Raw genomic sequence first — 22,381 nt, forward strand, 5'->3', positions numbered from 1 at the left:
ATTATATGACTTCAGCAACCCAGGTAGGTATTTTTAAAGACTTCTCAATCTACTGAAAACACCTTGATCGCCCCATATTGTTTATATTTGTCTCTAGTTTTAATTCAAATACATTTCTCTCTTTGCTCTGTCATCCAATTGCCACTCAAATATTGGTGGGAAACAGATGTCTAAAACCTAGAGACCTAGGTTTTGCCTGTAACAGATGCTACTGAGGCAGGAAATATTTCTTCTATCTATAACCAGGACAGCCATATATCACAAGCAGGTTGTGACCTGCACAATGGTACTAGGCCAACAGGTGAATCGGGCCCAAATCCAGCCCACGTGTTCCTCAGCAAACAGGTCCCCTTAGTGTGGGAGTTTGTGCAGAGAAAGGAAGCCCTTTCCTAATTTTCACCAAAGCTCTGCTGCCCCACAGAAATTCACAGACTGCAACTTTCCTTCTAAGCACCACTTTCTGTTTTACACAGTGGCTTCATGTAGGCCCTGCCTATAACCTACAAAACGTGTGGGCCTTGGAATGATGAGGTCTGTGAAGCTCAGAATCTACTATTCAAACCACATTCAGACTTCACAGAACTAAAAAAGAAAGATACAGGCTTACAGCCAAATGAGAAAAAGTAATTATCTCTTTGTGTTTTATAAACACCTACATTCAATAGGTACCACCACTCCCACCCTAGTACCAAGAAGTTCTCTGGGAAGAAGTTACAAGGTTTCTTCTCCCACTCACTTCTGAGCCAGAGCAGGTCCCACTCCTGCCACAGGCTCACTGGCTGACTGTAAAGCAAACTCCCGGCCCAACACTCTGAACTTTCGAGCCCCTGTGTAGTAGATAGAGGGAGAAAAACAACAATGGCAAAACTTAAAGCACTGTGATAAATGTTGTCAAGTCCGAACTTCCAAACACCTTCCTTTTTAATAAAAACTGTCATGGTTTCACAAAGCCAATTAGATGAATCTTGTTAAAAATTTGTATCCAACAGGTAGGAGGCTGGGCCAAATAGCCTCAAAGAACTCTTCTAATTCTTAGCTCTATATTCATTTAACACCTAAACCAGCACATCGTTACCTCATGGGTGTAATGAAAGAAAACCCTCAAAGCAAAAGGAAGAAAAATTTATTTCCATACCTGTCTCTGGGCAAACGACACGCATAGCAAAAAACTCTCCATCACCACGCCAGGTAACTTGTGATCTATGGTCATCCCAGGGCAAAGCAGACTCGTGCTAAAGAGAGGAAAAAACACAAATGTTACTGGGGGCCTTAAATGGCCCAGAACCAAACAAGCCTCAGGCTATTAAAGTTAAACCTTTTTTTTTTGCGGTACGCGGGCCTCTCACTGTTGTGGTCTCTCCCATTGCGGAGCACAGGCTCCGGAAGCGCAGGCTCCGGAAGCGCAGGCTCAGCGGCCATGGCTCACGGGCCCAGCTGCTCCGCGGCATGTGGGATCTTCCCAGACCGGGGCACGAACCCGTGTCCCCTGCATCGGCAGGCGGACTCTCAACTACTGCGCCACCAGGGAAGCCCTAAAGTTAAACCTTTTATATAAGGTTTAAGCTATCTAGAAATCGAGTTTCACAGAATCCTCAGGTACCCTTCCAGAAGGGCCCTTAGACCCAGAAATCGAGAGAAAAGAACTTAACAAAGCAAAACAAAATCTTTCTCTGGGCATTAAAAGGTGGCCTCCAAGCATAGCAACAGGGAAAAAGAGCTACAGATCTAGATATTAAAAATAACGAGCTGAGGGCTTCCCTGGTGGTGCAGCGGTTGTAAGTCCGCCTGCCAATGCAGGGGACACGGGTTCGTGCCCCGGTCAGGGAAGATCCCATGTGCCGCGGAGCAGCTAGGCCCGTGAGCCATGGCCGCTGAGCCTGCACGTCCGGAGCCTGTGCTCCGCAAACGGGAGAAGCCACAACAGTGAGAGGTCCACGTACCGCAAAAAATAAATAAATAAAATAACGAGCTGAGGAATCTATCAGGTAACTATACAAGGAAATTTATGTTTGTCTAAATTTAAGCGGGTAGCGCTTCATTCACTAAGTAAACTTCGCAATGCTGCACAGAAGAGTTAAGAAGATGAGAGGAAGGTGGGCAGGGAAGAGCCAGAGGAGATGAAGCCAGCAGCAGTGATGAAAACACGAACAAGCTCCGCATTCTGCAGCACAGAAAGAAGAAAGGTTTCCAGTGCCACTTGCACCTCCGTCCCGAAAGCCTTGAAGACAGAAGCCAATTCTGTGGGGTTGGGGACAAATGACCACCTGAACATCCATCATCACATTACAGTGATAGGCTAAGTCGGAATGGTGCTAGTGCCACAAGCTGCACAGTAGGGAATACACAGCAGCCTAACAAGATTTATTCTCAATGAAATCGCCCTGTGGTATACACAAACTTCCTCTAGTGAAGGGTTAGGAGACAATATGAGTTACACGGAATGTAGCCAGAAATAAAGTAAGGATGGAAAATGTAACGGCAGGCAGTATATGATTTCATCTATCCTAGAAGGTCAGCTCAGGGAAATTTCCACATATAATATAGACAAAATGCTTCCATTTGCTTTGGCCCGCATCTGGGGATTATCCTCAATTCCTCTCTCTCTCTCTCTTACCCTACATCTGATCTATTATCAATAAATCCTGTAGCTCTATCTTCAAAATGTATCCAGAAAGAAGGAAAACATAGTTTCATCCAGAAAGGGAAATCAGAAAAAGAAAGACTAATATATACATATGTAGGAAAAGTATAAAAACATGCATGTGAATGAACAACAGTGAATGCAGGGCAGCAGCTCCTTCTGGGGAGGAAGGGGAAGGGTATCAGGAAGGGATACAGAGTGTTTCATTTCTGTCTGTGATGACTTATTTTTTAAAATGAATATTGGTGATAATTATTCTCTATGTGAAAAAAAGAATAACAAAACAACTTGGCAATAGAAAGGAAAAAAGGATCTTTCTAGGATGACTCATTCCTTAAGGTCTCTAAACAGCTTCAGCTTTACTAGAGCAGAAGAGATCTGTCCATTAACACCCTTTACCTGTGAAACAGAGCAGGACCCTATGGTCCCTCCCCACCCCATGTCCTCAGCCTGCCTTTTTTTTTTTTTTTTTTTGCTGTACGCGGCCCTCTCACCGTTGTGGCCTCTCCCGTTGCGGAGCACAGGCTCCAGATGCGCAGGACCAGCGGCCATGGCCCAAGGACCTAGCAGCTCCACGGCATGTGGGATCCTCCCGGACCGGGGCACGAACCCGTGTCCCCTGCATCGGCAGGCGGACTCCCAACCACTGCGCCACCAGGGAAGCCCTCAGCCTGCCTTTTGTCTGCAGAAAACCTTTAGCCAAACAATAAGTTTAATCAGAGAAGTGAGAAAATGCAGAAACAAAGGAAAACAGTCCAACATGACTACATAATAATAGTTTAGTCATTAAGCACAGTCAAGGACTTTTTTAGTTCCTCCTCAAGGGGTATAGATAATATTCTGAGCCATATCCTTTGAACTGTCTTATAGATACTGAAGCCCCCACTGGGTGGAAGAAGTTAACTACATGATGACCAGACTGTGGCCATGACATAAGCTGCCACAAATCCAAGAATTGGCCTCAAAGAAATGGGAACAAGCCGACCCTGGAAGTAAAGACTAACTGTACTTAATAATCAAGGTGATGCTGGTCAGACCACCACATCACCAATTTCAAGATGACTCTCAGAGCTGCCTGTACTGTTTCTGCATATAGCCCCCTCCCTCGGCCTATAAAAGCTCTTGCCCACTGGTTGTCAGGGAGGGGAGTCGGCCTTTGCACAAAAATCCGCCCCCAACACTCCCACCCCCCTGTTGCTGGCATCCAGCGGAATAAAGCAAACTTTCCTTTCCACCAACCTTGCCTCTTTATTGGCTTTAGAGTGGCGAGCAGCCGGACCCCACTTTTGGTAACACCTGGACACCTAAGAGCTCCTGGTGTGTAAGCAGAACTTCTATTTGTTCCAAAGAAGGTTCTTTATCCATCATACCAAGCTTACCATTTGCAGCTGAAAGGCGGCTTGCCTGCCTTCTGATCCATGGAACTGCGTCTCCTTCCTGCCCCAGCCAACAGTGATGAACTTGCCTAGAGAACAACTGAGTGAGAATATGCAAGACAACCAATAAGCTAAATAAAATAAAAGCAGTTTCACAGCTATTCTTCATGAAGTTGGGTCCTCTGAGACCTCTCAATAAATTGACCAGCAGTCAATATTTTAAAAACCTATGTTCCATATTATATGCTGAAGTGATTTTGAAGACGTTGAAATGCCCTTAGTTTGGAAAGAGCTCTACTGCCATCGTATATAAATTCCCTTGATGACAGTCAGCAATCCATCCCCACTTTACAAGGAGAACGAAACATGAAGAATCTATGCAATACGTCCACAGATAACAAAACATAAAACTCAAGAAGACAAGAGCTGGGAACAAAATTCCGATTGTAAGTGTTCAATCCACGAAATGTATCCAACCTCCCTGCTAGTGTTGGAGGAGACCATGATTATGGAATTCAACCACTCACAGAGACAGAGACCGAGACCCCCTAGTGACAGAGGCCAAAATTAGAACACAGGGCTTCTGCCTTCCAGGCTGGGCTTCTTTCTAAATTATAATGCTGATCTTACCTGAAATATAAAGTCAGAGTTGCTTGAAATAATGCAGCCTTCTGTTGCTGAAGGTAGGACTTAACATCCACCTATAAGAGGTACTACAGAGATGCCCCTGAAAGCATTGGCCAGATCCAGGACCCAAAGTTTCCTTCCTATAACTGATGCTGATTCTGACGATGCAGGGCTGTTTATAATTCCTATAAATTATGGGTCAGCATGACCATTTCCTGTATGCTCTGCTTGGGCACATCCAAGTATTGTAGTACCCCAAAGCATACCTTGCTGCTGTATACAAACAGTAGTGCCTATCCTGGTGCAGACCCCTGGGCTTCTATCCGAAAGTTTCCACAGAGAGATAAAGGGTCAAGGAGCAAAGCAAGACAACTTTTCCAGTGGGATCAGATAATAAGTGGTGGAGTTACAGCAGGAATCAGTAAACTACAGCCTGCATCTGCTTTTACAAATAAACTTGTATTGGAACACACTTCTTTATGTACTGTCTTTTGAGTGTTTTCATACTACATCAGCAAAGTTGAGTAGCTGCGGCTTCCCTGGTGGCGCAGTGGTTGAGAGTCTGCCTGCCGATGCAGGGGACATGGGTTCGTGCCCCGGTCTGGGAAGATCCCACATGCCGCGGAGCGGCTAGGCCCGTGAGCCATGGCCGCTGAGCCTGCGCGTCCGGAGCCTGTGCTCCGCAACGGGAGAGGCCACAAGAGTGAGAGGCCCACGTACGGCAAAAAAAAAAAAAAAAAAAAAAAAAAAAAAAAAAAAAAGTTGAGTAGCTGCAACACAGACCATATGGCCTGAAAGCGGAAAACAGTTACTATCCAGTTCTTTACAGAACAAGTTTGTCGACACCCCGGTTAGAAGGAAAATATCTATTCACCATTCCACAGAGTGACTTTTTGTACTGACAAATACATTTCTGAGACCTAAGACCCTGACTTGGACTCCCTCTCCTTTGATTTACTCTATTAGACTTCTTATGGAAAAGTCGGTGGAATGAGCCAGGTCCAGAGCACTTTCCCATGCAAAGATGTGTTGGTTACTACCTCTATGACTACCCTCAAAGCTGGATGCCCCAGAGTCCCACCCTGGGCCCTAGATCCAGCACCATACCTGCTCCCTGAGCAAGCACATCTAATCCCAAGACTATAAAGATTCCCCACATGCCAATGACACCCAGTCCACAGCTCTGGCCTCTCCTGAGCTTCAGCCCCTTCTACTCACCTGCTTTACTTGGTGATCCCATACGGCCCTTAAACAAATCCAAAAAGGAACTCATCACCCACCCTTTACAGACCAGCATTTCCCCCACCTTCCCTCTCAGATATTGACATCTTTATTTCCACCACCTGAGCTTCTGGCTAGAGTTCTACTAAACTTTCTTCTTCACCTTACATACCCAAAGCCTATTTATTTCACTTTCTAAACTGGTACTTCTCAAACTAGCTAGGGCAGGAGGGGAACCATGCACATATATTCAAAAAAAGTTTCCCATAATTCCAAAAAATGTACTCCTATCCTTATTGAGAATCAAAATTTTCCTGCATTTTTCCCTTTTCTAGTCCCACACCCACCTTCTTTATCTCTCACCTGGATTCATGTAGCAACCTCCTACCAGATAACCCTGTCTCGCCTCTTCCCTCTCCACCAATCAATCAATCTTGCATCATCAGAACCTTTAATGACTGATCTCCTATAACTTAATGTCCAAATTCCCTATCAAACTTAATCAAAATCCCTCCCCTTTATTTCATTCCACATCCATGTCCTGTCACTAGGTAATGCTGAAGTACTCATAGTTGCCTGAATAGGCCATGCTGTGTCAAAGGCTTCTGTGAAACATCCCTGCCTTGGAATGAACTAATTCACTTGCTTGGACCACCCCCCCACCCTCAACCCTCATTTACCCAACACCAAATCAGCCAAAACTCAGCTCAAGTCGGCCTCTTCTGGGAAGTCTTCCGTCCCCATTACTCCCTTTCTCTCCTTATGCTACCCTAATACCTGCATATCCTGTTATTATTGACTCCTTAAGGGAAAAGATGAATTAGCCACAGCACCAAACCCACTGCTGGGTTCATACTACCTACTCAAACATTATTTCTGAACAAATTATTTTTGAATTAATAAATGAGTAGCACCTTTCTAAATGATTTCTTACTTAGTAGAAGGAGAAGTCATGAGGTTAGACCTCAGCAAAAGTTAAAATACCATCTCCCCTATCCTTCTCCTCAATCAGGCCAGCTACCTGGTGCCCCCAAGTTGGCCAGAGCTTCTTATACTCAATAAGCATCTCCCCTTTAATAGTTCCACAGCCTAATGCCCATATCATCTCAGCTAGATCTTAGCAAGAAAACAATATGATGGTTCCCATGAAAATTCAGGTCTAATCAGCAGGAACAAAAATCAGCTCTCTGTCCTGCCTCTCTTGTCTTCTCCCCAAAACTGTACCTCAGAAATGCTCTCCTTATTCTAGCTAGTACAGTCCTTTCCATTAAACACCCCGGCTAAGCCTGTCCTGGGGTTTGGGCAACAACTACCCAGGTGATTCTAAGCACAGATCCCTATTCCCCAAGTTATTGACCAAGCCAACTCTGAGACTTGGAGAGGCACCAGAGGTATGCCTTTTAAAATCTGGAATGAACTAAAGGAACTGGGCTATCAGACAGTGAATTAAGTAGGGGTTTAAGTTCTTTGGGCTTATGACGTGCCTATTAGTGTGCAAGACAAGTCACAAAATGTTTCAAACAAAGCTATACTTACTTTCACCAAAATCATCCTGGTGGATTTGCTGTTCCATGATTGGTTCAAACTCTTTTGTCACCATAATTAGGGTCTGTTGACCTTGGAGGAGCACAAACAAGAATGATTTTGTTCTCATTTAGCAAATCTGCCATTCCGTAAGTATCTACAGCACTGGAAGCTACTGAGCTGGAGTGGAGGAGCTTATAGTCAAAACAGGGAAGACAGAATTTATTCAAAATGTTCTGACTCTCATTTTTATAAAGAAGTTTTGACTGGGTACGTCACCTAGTGCTTATTCTCAGCTATTTATGTATGTCAAGCTAACATTAAAGTCCACATAGCCCTCCTCCACTAACTTCAACGATTTAGTCAGCAAGATATCTCTTCAAATGTATACCTCATCAGGGTGCTAGTTTGCAGAAACTCATCTGGAATGAAAAGACTTAAGGGAAAAAAATTGGATTGGGAGAGCAGTTCTTAGAATCAGTTTATTTTATGTAGCAACTCTTCCTCTTAGAGTAGATTAAATATTGCTGACATTTTAAACCATAACTATGGACCTTAGCAGCAACTTTTAAAAACAATATATTAAGAAGTAAAACTTAACTCAAAACCACCACATTCCCTATAGATTATCATGCTGGTATCCTTGTTCCAAGAAATGTTTTTTTTTTGAAACCTAAGCACCCTAAAACTTAAGCCTGTTAGATATTAGGAGTCATGTTTTATAAAAGTCAAGAATTAGGGACCAGTGACATGCTTACCTGTGGCAAGAAGCACCAGTTCTTGGTCAGGACTCCAACTCATGACAGAGATACCACTGGCTACACTCCCGACACATTCCAGCTGAGAGAGACATTTCAAAATGTTAAGGGAGATATGAAAATATAAGCGTCTCAGTAAATATTTACTATGACCTTAATCAAAACAATTAACAAAACACACAAAGGTGAAGTTATTCAGTGAACACTTATTCAGTAACAGGTATTAAAAGACCAGACATGATACAGACCATAGGGACTGGAGGTGACTATGGCCACTCCATTCCTCCCGTTAAGGAGCTAAAAGAGAGATAAAAGATGCCTCTACAGCAGGGTTAGGGATGTAACCGAGGTCTCTGGGAATTAAGTGGGGGCCCAGAGCAGAGACTGACAAACGGCCCCGGAGAGTCCAGGAAAGCTTCTCTGAGGAGGTGCTTTGAAGGGTAGGAATAGGGCTAGAAGGAAGAGACTGGGGGGCGGGAAATGTGCAGTTAAAAAGAGCAGTTAAAAATCAACTGCAACTAGAGCATAAGGTATATATACACACAGGAATGATGAGGGTGGGAAGTGAGGCTAAAACGGAATTTGGGGAACAGATAGTGAAAGGTCTTATAAGGCACAATAAGGAACATGGATTCTGTCTTGCAGACACTGTGATGCCACAAACATGGAGGATCAGCACCATCTGGTGGAGACCAATGGATTGGAGGAGCTCAGTAATTAGGAAAAAGTTCTACAAAATGTTTTGAAAGTAAAAGCATACCTTTTAAATGTGAAAAATACTAATTAAGTTATACTTGATGGCTTTGATATTTATCACCATGAACTGAGAACAAGATTTATTGTTTGACTAAATGGAACCGTTAAAAGCAAAGGTGCCAGAGTTAGACTGCCAGGGTTTAAATCCCACCTGATAACTGTTTGACCTTGGCCTAGTCATTTAAGCCCTCTGTGCCTCAATTTCCTCTTCTGAAGAATGGAAAAACAACAATCTACCTCATAAGGTTGTAGTGAAGATTAAATACAATTTTGCGTGAAAAACACTTGAAAAAGTGCCTGGCGCATTGTAAACATTTAATAAATGTCAGCTGCTATTATTGTCCTATGATTAGTAATATGACTTGTGATACATCCATGTTAAAGAGATCACAACTAAGGGAGTAATCAACAAAGTTTAAAAAGCTGTCAAGAAGGTGAGGATAGAAATCCAGAAACTCAGCCTTATGCTAAGTAGAGAAGGAGGCAAATGGTTGAAATCTATCTTCTCTGGTAGTCACAAGATGTGCACATAATGATAGCATTATCACCTTAGCACCTGTAGTTCAGGGACTCTTAAAGTTAGCCATCAAGGAGAGGCTTACTCAGCATTCATAAAAGAAAACATAAGCCATATAAACACTTCAAAGACTTCATAAATCGAGAAATAAAGGTTACAACTCAGGATCAGATTCTAGTAAGAGATGAGCTATACCATACAAGAATGGCCAGGTTTGAGTTTTTGTTAAGTTCTTATTTGGAATGTTCTGATTGTTCTAATTAATAAATGCACTAGACAAAACTGACTTTTAGAAGAATCCTGAAATATAGCTAAAGCCATGCCAACAATTTTCTGTAAAGAATTATATAATGCAAAGACTTTAACTTGCAAAATGCTTAAATATTATGGCTCCTGACATTTTAAACTTCTACGAAAAACTAGTGACATGAAACAAAAAAAGGCATTTGATTTCCTCCTCACTGGTCTCTTCCACTTACCTGGTGTGTGTTGAGATTGCAAAGTAGGACATCTCCAGAGGCTGTGGCCACACACACAGACTCGTGATCCAGCAACTCCTGAATACCAACAGTGCAGCCACTTCCATCCTCTGGGAGAAAGCCTTCTGCCACCAAAGGAGTGTCATTTTTCATTTTTCACCTTTCACCAACACAAACAAATATGCAAATTAAGTCAATCTACTTTCAAAAACAATTCACAACACTTCCAGAAATACTTTTTAATGTTTCTTTTATAATATAAAAGCTTTATAAAATGTTTTTTCCTAGATTAAAACCCAAACTTTCATTTGAGAAATATCACAACACTACCACCTTTAACACAAAACACAGTTAATATGACCTTTGTGGCACGCAAACATAAAAGCCTGGTATCTTTGAAAATATCCAATAAAACATGAAGCTGATAACTATGATTTCCTAAAATGGACACGGTATGGGGAAAGGGGACTAATAATGTAATCACCTAAAATACATTAGTAGCAAAATATAATTAAGGGAAGATATCAGAATCAACCTAAAGAGCTTTTAAATATACATACGCTCAAGCTCCAGAAGTGAAGATTCTGACTTAGTTGGCATGAGATGGTGACTGAAACCGTTTAAAAAGCCCTACAGGAAATTTTCATCTGCATTCCCACTTAAGAACTGTTAATAGATAGTATTTACATGGTAGAAAGGGTAAAAAGTAGGGCACCCCCACAAAATACAATGTCAGAGTTTTGCCAACGTAGATTAAAACGGAAGCAGACTAAAAGACAGGGTACTAGTTAAGTTATGCCTAATATGACATCAGTATAAAGAGAAGGGAGTATTCATTTGGCGGGACATAAATTCAGAAAGATTTAAAGGACATAGTATTTGGGGAAGCAAGTTTGGAAAAAGACAAGTCAAGAGTCATGCCAAGTGCTAGCATCCTCCATCAGTAACTTACCTCTCTTGTGACAGGGTCTACTTCTATCAGTCCATGTTCTGAGCCAAGGAGCACTGTGTCTTGTTCAGTTCAGAGAGAGAAGCACTGAAGTTTCCTTGGAGCCTGAATATCCCTGAACTCCAAGCTCCGAAATAACTTTAGATTTCTCATGATGAAGCGACTCCTGAAAGGAAAGTACAAATATCTCTCTTTTTAAATATCTTTATTGGAGTATAAGTGCTTTACAATGGTGTGTCATTTTCTGCTTTATAACAAAGTAAATCAGTTATAAATATACATATGTTCCCATATCTCTTCCCTCTTGCATCTCCCTCCCTCCCACCCTCCCTATCCCACCCCTCTAGGTGGTCACAAAACACCGAGTTGATCTTCCTGTGCTATGCGGCTGCTTCCCACTAGCAATTTTATGTTTGGTAGTGTATATACGTCCATGCCACTCTCTCACTTTGTCACAGCTTACCCTTCTCCCTCCCCATATCCTCAAGTCCATTCTCTAGTAGGTCTGTGTCTTTATTCCCATCTTACCCCTAGGGTCTTCATGACCTTTTTTTTTTCTTAGATTCCATATATATGTGTTAACATACGGTATTTGTTTTTCTCTTTCTGACTTACTTCACTCTGTATGACAGACTCTAGGTCCATCCACCTCACTACAGATATCTCAATTTTGTTTCTGTTTATGGCTGAGTAATATTCCATTGTATATATGTGGCAAATATATACAAATATCTCTGGATGAAGCTTTTATTTCTCTGAGAAATAGAAACAGCTTAGTAGCGATAAATGACACTCCAATATAAGCAAAATGATTCAGGGAGCAGAGAAGTTAGAATAACCAAGAAAAAAAAAGGAAAAAAAAAGATCTAATCTGAACCCACACAGAGATGAGTGGTAGCAACATAGTCAATTGTGTAAATCTATGGTCTACAAATTGAGGCTGTGAAATCTATTTTACGGTCTCACTCTTTGAAAGAGGCAAGATTCTCTTCAGAGTTTTCTCTTCAAAAAAGATTTAAGATCAGTTATTCTGCAGGAAAGTTGAGAAGAATGCAATGAATGAGAAAACACTTTATTTTTGCACATGAGGATGTTTTCATAACTTGACAGATTTACAAAATAATATAAAAATCCACATATATATCCTGGCAGTTGAAGAAAATAAAATTACTTTAATACCACCAACTACATTTATTTATATTCTGGCTCTATATCTTCATTAAAATATTAAAATTGAAATCAAACATAGAAATAAAGAAAAGCATTTATGGGACCTCCCCGGTGGCGCAGTGGTTAAGACTCTGCACTCCCAATGCAGGGAGCCCGGGTTCGATCCCTGGTCAGGGAACTAGATCCCACATGCATGCCGCAAGTAAGAGTTTGCATGCTGCAACTAAGGAGCCCGCCTGCTGCAACTAAGTAGCCCGAGTGCCACAACTAAGACCCAGCACAACCAAATAAACAAATAAATAAATAAATAAATATTTGTTTTTAAAAAAAGAAAAGAAAAGCTTTTATTGCTCTCAGGGAGAAAAGAAGACACTATGAAATTACAACAGTATACTTCAAAATGATGACCAACAAGTCGAGGAGCTTGATAACCAGATATAACTACTTCACATTACTCCACTTTCCCGGCCTGATTTTCACCAGGGCAATAGAAAAGCTGAGAAAAGAACGATCAATAGGAAATCTACTTTGGTCTGGCAAAATCAGACTTGTTTTAACGTATAAATTATCTAAGAGGGAAAGAAAAAAGTTAACGTGCTGTATATTTATATCCAGACCCCTTTAAGGTTTATACTATAATTGGAAGTCCCTAACTTATGGTAGGGGTGACAATTACACAGTCCACACTGGCCTTCTTGTCACCTTAATCCAAGGTGAATTCTCTCATCTTGCATTTCATACTTATGACAATGAAAGTATAAACATGAGTTAACCCTTATACTACATAGCAGATAAAATGTTAAGTGTAGTATGAGTGAGACAACATAAAATGTGGGTTAAGGGGAAGGCAAGCCCACACATGGTGGAAGCGAGGAAGAGAATCAAGGCAAACAATGGTCTTGTAAGCTTTCATGACATTTATATTCAAGAACTTCTAGAAATTATTCGAACCTGTATTACACCATGAAGACTTTTTTATTTAGATCTAATTCTATATAGAAAGCTTGGGTTTTTGAAAGCATATAAAAATTACATTATCTTTCATCTTGAAATAGCATAAAGATGACCACTGACATAGATCTGAGAGGATGGGTAGATTTGAGATGAGAGGATGTCTGACTAGAGGGGAGTAAACACGGGACAGAGTAGCAAGAGATGAAAACAGGCGACAGAAGACCAGGTGTATTTCATCCTGGTTTAACTAATAATAATTATGCTGTTATTGTTGCCATGATCAGAGCATCAAAATGTCTCCCTGTGAACTTGGATTCTATTCACCAACAATCTGTGGAGCTCTGGGGTCCGTGGACCCCAGCATAAGAATTTGGAAGGCAAAGGCAGAAGGAGCTGAGGGGGACTCCCTTTTTCCTGTTACCTTGCTGTTTCAGTCAATATCACCCCAGCAATGGGCCTTCATCCTTCCAGGGGCCCTTGGTCCCAGCCTCTAGCACTCCCATGACCAGCATGATAACAAGCACCCCAGAGGTACCAGCACTAACCAGGCAGGTGCTCCCCTCCAGGTGCCTGAAATCTAGTAACATGGAGCTCCTCCTCTGAATTCCAGAGTTATCAACACCAGCTTTATAATGCCTCTCCTCCAAGGTTAGGTCATGATAACCCCAATGGCTTCCCTTGTTTTGATCCTCAGACCTAGCTAAGTGTTGTAACTTCTTCCATCAGTTTACTTTTCTAGTTACTTCACTGCTCCCTTTTGCTCTTTGTTCCTCCAGCAGCTATTTAACCAATTCTTCGTTTTAAATTATGTTGAAATATTGTGTGGTTTCTGCTTTCCTGACTGGACCCTGACTGACAAACATATCAAACAACCTGAGTTCTCAAATCACTGAGCTTTCAAAATCCCCGGCCAAGTGTAATAGGGAAGAACCTTTTGTGTTCCATTACAAGTTAATCACTAAAGGGATGCAGCCTATAAGCTTAAATTATACATAATCACCCAACTCTCAAAACCCTGACTCCCAGGTAATGAGCATTAAGCTAAAATACTTTTGTTTAGCTCACAAGAAACATCCTGACCAGGCCCACCTGTGAATGACTGCAGGGAGGAAGAAATTAACACATAACCCTCTGGAGGCTGATGGGAACCAGGAAATGTTTGACTTTACTCCCTCCACTTTTAGTATAAAAGAAGCCTGAATTCTAACTCAGGCAAGATGGTTCTTTGGGGGCACGAGCCCACCATCTTGGTTTGCTGGTTTTCCGAATAAAGTCATTATTCCTTGCCCCAGCAACTCGTCTCTCGATTATTGGCCTGTCGTGTGGTGAGCAGTACAAGCTTAGACTTGGTGACACAAGGGCAGCTCATCATTCATCTCCTTCCTCCCCAACCCTTCCAGCCTCAAAATGAACTTCTCTAAAATTTCACACCTATCATCCTTATTCCCTTACCTTCTCAGAAGTGTTCTACTCTTTTTCAAGACCAGCAAAGGAGAACCCTCCAAACTCCCCCAGGACCTTGGCTTATCAGTACCCTTTCTTTTACATCTGCAATCTCCAAACTCCCCTGCCCTCAAATGAATCACCCTTTCTCAGCCCTTAAATGCGCTAAAGATCTCTCCACTCCATAGATCAATTCTGGATCCTCTCTGAAATTTCTGACAATGCCTCTACTTTCTTCCCTTGCTCCTTCATCCATCCACCTCTTGGCTAATTATCATGCCCATGACCACAAGTACCAAACAGATCACTAATATGCTTAGTAGATCTAAATGTCTAGCCCTGACTCTCCCTAAACTGAACACTAAGCTCACATTCTCAACCTCCTGCTGTTACCACAGGGATTTCTCAAAAGCACATCAAATGCAACCTGTTAAATGAAGTACCTGCTATTCTCCACCAAACTAATTTCCCCTCTGGGGACATGGCATTCCTACTTTCTCTGTCCTCCAAGCTGAAACTGTGTGTCTGCTTCCCTTTTGCCCACACTTTCACAGTAAACTATTCACTGGTTACTGCCCTGCCTGTCAGTGTACGGTTTGAATCCTTTACATAGTACGAAATCCTACGATCCGGTTTGTGGCCTACATCAAATACCGACTGAGCACTTGCTAAGTGCTAGTCTGGACAAGAGATGACTGACAGTCACTGCCTCCTCAGAGGTCACAGCTTAACGGGGGAGAGGGCCACATAAGATACCACGTTACATGGAAATGCACGGGGACAACACCTCCAAGGAAAACTTGCAGATGCGAGAAGGGACTCGCAGCACAGTACCTAAACTTCTCTCTACTACCGTCACCTTCTATCATGCATTGTTGCGCTTTAATTGGTGCATATCTTGGTTCGGCGGTATGGTTTGCAACTGCAAGGAATCCGGAGACTGGGTAAGTGTGCAGCTGGGGGAGCAGCATGTCATTCCCCCTCCTGCCGCGCCGCGCAGAGCCCACTGATGACCGCGGGTGCAGCAGGCGGCAAGTCTGCAGAAAGAGGACTCAAGGAGGGCAGAGGTGGTCAAGCCGCACTTCACTCCCAGACCAGCAGCAGGCAGCGGTTGGGCGCTAAAGGGTCCCCTTCATCAGGACACCCTCTGGCGGACAGGGCCCGTTTCCGTGCCCCCACCCCAGCTAGGTCGCTCGAACGCTCACCTACGCCGCGCTCTGAGGACCCCCAAACAGCGGTGCGTCCGCCCAGGGCTACGCACGGGCCTCTCCCTGTCCGCTGCTTCTGAGCTCTCGCGACGCGCACTGGGTCTCCGAGCCGCTGGGCCGCTCCACCCCCTCCGGTAGTGGCTGAAGCCGGGCGGAGGGCGACTGGCGAAACACTCGCAAGCGAAGATCCCCCGACACGCGCCGAGCGGCGCGGGAGTGACGCCGCGAGGCAGGGGGGCTGTAGCCTGCCTTCTTCGTCGCCCCGCAAAGATTTGTGAGGAGCGGCGCTGGCCGCTGCCCCCTATCCCTACATCCTACTGACTAGCCTATTGTGTTTGAACCCCGCTTTGACGTCAGACCCCAAAGCTCAGTAAGTGGCACCGGTAGGTGGAGCCTGCAGAGCCAGGGGAGCAGCACGCGTGCGCACAGCGCGTGTCCCGGGCTACACGCCGGAAAGACACCTTCCTCCGTAGCAAGCGGGAGGAAGAGTACAGGTCCCCAGGGGGCGGGGTTTGCAGCACCCGAGGTCGCCATGGCTACCGAGCCCGAGACCCCAGAGGCCGCCTTGGCTGCGGAGCCGGCCGTGCCGTCGCTTGTGGATCGTTACTTCACTCGCTGGTACAAAGCGGGTAAGTGGAGAATAATAGTCTCCTCTGGGCCCAATTTGTCTGACAGTATAGGGATTATGATGACAGATCATAAGCCACACGCGCCCTCCCCAGCGCTTCCTCCCTAAGTCAGAAGGAACTGGATCTTTCTGTTCCCCTGTAGGCCAAGGGAATGGCATTTGCAAAGACGTGGAAAACAGCAGGGTGCATGCTGGGTAGGGCGAGCGCAGTGCGAGTTCACGAGGTTGGGTTGCTTGCGGGAAGATGGTAGACTAAGGTGAGATCCCCGAGGGAGGCAGGAGCTGGGTTGCAATCTCCATGAGTGCCTAAAGGGATTTGAGGGGCTCAGTCCTCCAAGAAGAGGCGATACATAAACTGATTTAAATGGTAGCGGTCTAAACTAAGGTAGAGGCATAGGGATGGAGAGAAGAGGGTGGGTTAGAGTAGAGTCATTTAGAAAGCAGAATCTAACAGTTTTACTTAAAGGAAGTCGCTGGTATTACACATTTGCCACTTAGAAGTAGGTATCCTGTTGTATAGCTTTGTGTACCCAGCAAATATCAGTGATGAGAGCATCGTTGGGGACCCTCCTCTAACCCAACTTCCTCCCATTCATTTAGGAATAATATGAGGTGTACTCATCTTTTACAATATTGAAATATTTTACAATAGCATACGTTTTATTAGCCAGACTTAGTGTAACCGACTGTCTGGTTTACCCTGGATTGAGGTGTTTTCCGGAATCCATTACTTTCAGCGCTAAGATCAGGACAGTCCTGGGCGAACCAGGATAAGTTCGTCTCTCTAAAATCGACCAACAAAACATGCTACTAAATTAAATAAAGAATACATTACTAATCACTTTTTTTCTAATAGAAATAATGATTGTACTCATTTTAACGTGAGGATTAAAAAAAGGTGGAGCAAAGAGTTAATCATCATTTTAACATTGAATGAAGGATTCCATCTGGACCAGATATCTTTAAATACTTTATGGTAAGCCTTTAGGTATATCGTTTTGAGTAATGAAGGGATACCAGTGATGTATGTGTCCAACCTTCATAATTAACTACCTCTATGAACCAAAGAAAGTACTAGACAGTGGTAGTAAATATTGATTCAACAGCCATCAGACTCATTCATTTCTTCTAGATGTCAAAGGAAAACCCTGTGAGGACCACTGTATACTACAACACTCTAACCGGTAAGAAAATTGGGAATTTTAAATTATCAAAAAAATTTTTTTCTGGCATTGTAGCCTGGTATGGTCTTGTATTGAATAAATATTCATTAAATGATTATCTTCCACTGTACTGAGATGGTATTATTTATACTAGGAGTTTGGTTGACAAGAATGAGTCTTGCAGTGCCTACGCTAAACAAATAAACTTGATTACCCAAACATCCAAATGGAGGACCACACCCTCAGTCGGCTACTACCTCAAGTAAGCAGCCTGTGCCTAACCACTGAATTGCCTAAGCCCATGGAGAGGGCTAGGGTAGAAGCACAGATGGTATCCTGTACATACCAGCATGCCTTACTTTTCTCTCTTCCTCCTCAGTGCTGTCTAAACACCTCTGGTACTCTTCCCTTTGGGGGAAGGAAATTCAGTCCCATTTTCTCCATTTTTATTACTGCATTCTTTTCTTCAGTTAAGCTACAATAGTAGCCAGAGGAAAATGGGGGGAAATGATAGGCTGACTAAACAAATGTCAGCTCAGCTATTCTTGTGCCAGTAGGAATACGGTGTTATAGGAGGAAGAATCATACCACGCAATAATACAGGATCAATTTTTGCTCCTCGTAGAATATGTGTCGACACTGGCAGGATCCCATCTAGTTCTTCAAAGTGGAAAAGCAATTAAAAGCATTTCCTATCAAATCAGTACCAACTGTAGCAGACTTCAGAACAAAGTCTCTGGGAAATTTAAGCGGGTATGTTCCTGTATTTCTCTACTTAAATCATCTATTATCATAATAATGATAGAGCCAGCCAGTCTTAGAACCCAGTAATGTATGCTTAGCATACTTCCCTGGCAGTTAGAGATGACTTTAAGACTACGTAAACTCTAAAGAAATTCTCAGGCCCCCAAAATGAAGTATTTCAGAAGGTATATTATCTGTCATATTAGCTTCTGGGCCACCATCCCTATCATCTCCAGGATGAAGGATGGAGAAGCTGGGCCTTTGAAAGAACAACTCTAATACCAATATAACAAGATGTCTTGTCCTTTCTAGTTTTGTTAAGCCAGTATTTCGAATTCTATAAAATTTAGGTGATCAATACTTCTTTATCGTATATTTTCACATGTGAACTTAAAAGTAAAAAAAGTCCTGAGGTAGTGAAAAAAAAAATCAACCTGAGAAAATATACAGTATTTGCTTCGTATCATTTCCCATTCCTAAATCACTGCCAATTTAATACACATCTAGCTACACCCTCCTCCTCCACGTAGTGTTTAGTTATAGAAAATGTTACCTCTGCCCTCTACACCTTTAGGCAGGATGGACATTTTATTGTTAAAGGAGGGTATCACACCAAGGACAACTCATTACCATACTAAACTATCCTGACAAACCCCCCTGGATAGGAAAGTTTCAGTTGGTGATTTAGATCCTTCATTTACTGAGTACATACTAAGAGTTTCTGCTAATTACCCTCAGTGTTCTGGAAGACCCTTGTTTATACTCCCCTTTGTAGTCCTGAAGGCCCCTAATAACCTGCCTTATAATTATTGATTTTTCCTCACTCAAGAAGCAAGTGGACTTTAAAAAGCATAGACCATTCTTAAAAGTCTACAAATTGCAAGTAAAACAGTTAGTGCTTGTGATGTTCCTGTGATAAATCTTTGTCCAAAATAGTAACACTGTTGTTACTTCTGAGGAACAGAGAGGGACCTGCATATGGAACCCACTGTAGATAAGCTTTGATCACATCTCAGCACTGCTCATCATTTATTCTCCCATGGGAGGTGACAAAAAGGGATTAAAACACTTCTTTCTGACACAGAGCCAGTGGTAGACAAACCATCTGGGACAAGCCCCCAGCCCCTCCTCCTAAAAGTGGGGAGTCACACTGACTAGTATTTTGAAACGAAGTACCCACAGGCAGAGGAGCGAAGTGCATGCAGTAACACCTGAATGCTGTCTAATAATGTTGTGAGTGGGAAAGAGGCCATAAAGAACAGCATCTTGACCTCAGATGTTCACTGCAGTAAAAATTCCTGGGAAAAAAAGGGCAACACATCAGACATGCTTGCATCCATTTCCCATGAGCCTCCTTGTATTGGGTTGGCCAAAAAGTTCGCTCGGGTTTTTCACGTTAGGGAAAAACCTGAATGAACTTTTTGGCCGACTCAGTAGATATTTGTCAGAACCTCCCCAGATATATCCATACAGTGGAGTACATGAAAGTATAACCGTGCCACAACATTCAAACAGACATATGTCAAAATGTAGTATTTGCTAGCGGGTTATAGGATAATGGGTAAGTTACTCTTATCTGCTACTTAAAACTTTTCTGTTTTCCAAATATTCCTCAAATTGCATTTTTTTAAATTAGAAAAATATCCCTTCTTCAGAAAGTCTTAGTGATTGACCTAATAAAGAAGTTCCTTTCTCTGTTAAGTTCTAATATAAAAATAAGGTAGAAATCTTAATGAAACTAACTTTGTACAATATTGCTGTCATTCTCTATAATGTTGAATTTTATATTACTGCTTATTGGTAAGATTTTCCTACCCTTTTGAAATCTTTACACTTGGCTATGTGCAGCTTTCTCATGTACAGTTAAATATAAAGTATAATAAGTTAAGATAAAATATATTCTTAATATGTAACTAAACTAACTATTATCACATTTGTCTTAGCCTGCTTTTTCCTCTAGAGCCTAGGGTGGTGCCTAGCCCATAGAGGCATTTAGTATATAAGTATTTGAATAAATCAATGGTTTTTCTGTACTTAAAGTCATTTTTATTTAAAACGCTAGTTCCAGGAATATATCCTATTGTGACTCTGAGGGCTGCCTCACAAAGAAAAGTGAAAATGTACATCAATTAACTTTTTCTTCCCTTTTATTATCAGGGGGCACAGTTTCTAACAGAACTTGCACCTCTGTGTAAGATTTACTGCTCTGATGGAGAAGAATACACCATGTCTAGGTGAGTTACTTTTTAACCACAATTTTGGGGAAACAAAGAAGGTAATATTTTTCTTCAAAGCAATTTTTTCTTTAAATAGCTGTGTTAGAGGATGGTTGATGGAAGTGAATGAAAGCATTCTCCATAAGCCATCTATTCTTCAAGAGAAGGTAAAAGGGTCTGGGGAAGTAAGATCCCATCCACATACTTTTTATCTGTTTTTTTTTTTTAACCGTTTGACCGTATTAAGTATTCTATTTCCCTTCTAGCCATCCACCGAAGGCTACACTGCAGTTGTGTTGCCCAAGTTTGAGGAAAGTAAAAGCATAACAGAAGGGTTACTGACACAAAAACAGTATGAAGAAGTCGTGGTGAAAAGCATCAATGCCACAACAGCTACCTCATGAGGATTAAGATTGAGTAAAAACAACAGGGCATTCTTATCCTTACCTGGCCTACGAGTTAGTGCACTAAGGAAGAACCAGAGGCGCTGAAGCGTCCTTCACACCGGGCTATCTGCAGGGAGGCCTGATCTTAAAACCTGACCTAGTTTTCCTTCTTTATCTTGCATAACAAGCCTTGATTCCATTTTGTCTTCAACCTCCCAGATCTGCCTGCGCATGTACTCACTCTGCTCTTCTTTTGCTTTTCTCTTTCTAACAACTGGCAAGTGAGAGGCGTTTTTCTGATTGAAAACCAACAAACAAAGCACTTTGAGGAAAATTTGAAAAAACAGGAAAGTAAAAATAATTTACCCATCATCCTGTAACCCATTAGTAAATACTAGGTTTTGATGTAATTCTGTTTGAATATTATGTCATGGTTATTGTTTTTGCCTCAATTTTCCATCACTTTGAAGTTGAAAAACAACAACTGGCCTTTCTTACCCAGTCTGCTTCAGTGTGACACGACCGAAACGTCTGGTCCCACCCCTTTTGCCCCAACTGCCTCCCTCAGGTTGCCGGGAAGAGGCAGGGTGTAGAGTGTACCTTCTCTAAGTCTATGGGTTGGCCTTCAACTCTGAACAATGTAGCACTGTAACACTGGCTTCTTAATGAGGGACACATGAAAAGGCTTTGAAAGGGGCTTTGCTAACATGGAAGTATCAATATTATAATGCGGTATGAAGTAACATGTGCATTTGTGGTCACTCAGTCTCACGCTCTAGTTACAGGGTCACCAGCGAAGAAGTTCCCGAGAAGTTCCTGGAATTCAAAGACACAGGTGCTTTCGAACAGAACAAAAGCTTTCACAGCATTTAAACAATAAACAAAAAACTCTGAATTCATAGTTTAAAATTGTGTACTTGTTTACATTGAATTTCAAATAAAAGGATTTCTTTTAAAATTGTTATTTTTCCTTAAGGGCTGCAACATATACATACATATAAACATTTCTGTTTTTAAATAAAACCATTATCCTTGAATTTAAATTCTTTTAGTTCTCCATCATCTTTTGCTGTTCAAGTCAAAAGTTATCCCTTCCCCACCCCTACTTGCATTTAAATAAGAGAATATTCTCATTTGAGGTATGTAAAATATTTTGTAAATAAAAATTTTAAATTATTTTTGACTCACAAGGAAACTTCTTTTAACCCTAACTCTCCCCTAAGTAAACCCACTAGACATGATACAGGTAGTAACTATAGAAACATCTACTCTGATAGTGTTGTGAGCTGAAAGTGTAAGCACAAACCAGTAAGTCCCCATTTCAGGTAGCACAAAGGGTTCCCAAAGGTGTCATAAAATAAAAATACTAAAGATAGTAAAAGAATTATATATCTCTTTTACATATAACATTACCTCACATCATTCTCCCATTATTTCCATTGTAATTTAAAAGAATATTTTGGTTTCAGGGAATAAAAATCATGTTTGATGATTTTTATAAAGAAATATTTTATAAAGGTCATAACCAAGCTGGGTGCATCCCATTTTCTCTCTGAGGCCTACAGTAAATTCAAGTTTCCTTCAATAAAATATTGACTAGCTAATTCGTAGCACTGTGGTT

General features: G+C 42.0%; 2 protein-coding genes across 2 annotated transcripts in view; one reads left to right on the plus strand and one right to left on the minus strand.

Annotated features, from left to right (window-relative positions):
- LOC116747529 (elongator complex protein 1-like) overlaps positions 1-15,850 on the minus strand; it is a 39,518-nt gene extending 23,668 nt beyond the window's left edge. Inside the window, 8 exon segments of the mRNA XM_032619842.1 lie at positions 737-827; positions 1,136-1,232; positions 4,021-4,106; positions 7,402-7,482; positions 8,148-8,229; positions 9,900-10,059; positions 10,852-11,014; positions 15,621-15,850. Of these exon segments, the coding sequence (XP_032475733.1) occupies positions 737-827; positions 1,136-1,232; positions 4,021-4,106; positions 7,402-7,482; positions 8,148-8,229; positions 9,900-10,052 (590 nt within the window). The 5' untranslated portion in view covers positions 10,053-10,059; positions 10,852-11,014; positions 15,621-15,850.
- A 215-nt stretch (positions 15,851-16,065) lies between these two features.
- Positions 16,066-21,746, plus strand: LOC116746946 (protein Abitram-like). The gene is given in 7 exon segments (XM_032618701.1): positions 16,066-16,252; positions 17,384-17,435; positions 18,040-18,048; positions 18,050-18,167; positions 20,316-20,392; positions 20,472-20,541; positions 20,641-21,746. Coding segments are annotated over 7 exon segments (561 nt in total). The 5' UTR covers positions 16,066-16,155; the 3' UTR covers positions 20,779-21,746.
- The last annotated feature ends 635 nt before the right edge of the window (positions 21,747-22,381 follow it).

Source organism: Phocoena sinus, chromosome X (assembly GCF_008692025.1).
Source record: "Phocoena sinus isolate mPhoSin1 chromosome X, mPhoSin1.pri, whole genome shotgun sequence".
In the NCBI taxonomy this organism is placed as follows: domain Eukaryota; kingdom Metazoa; phylum Chordata; class Mammalia; order Artiodactyla; family Phocoenidae; genus Phocoena; species Phocoena sinus.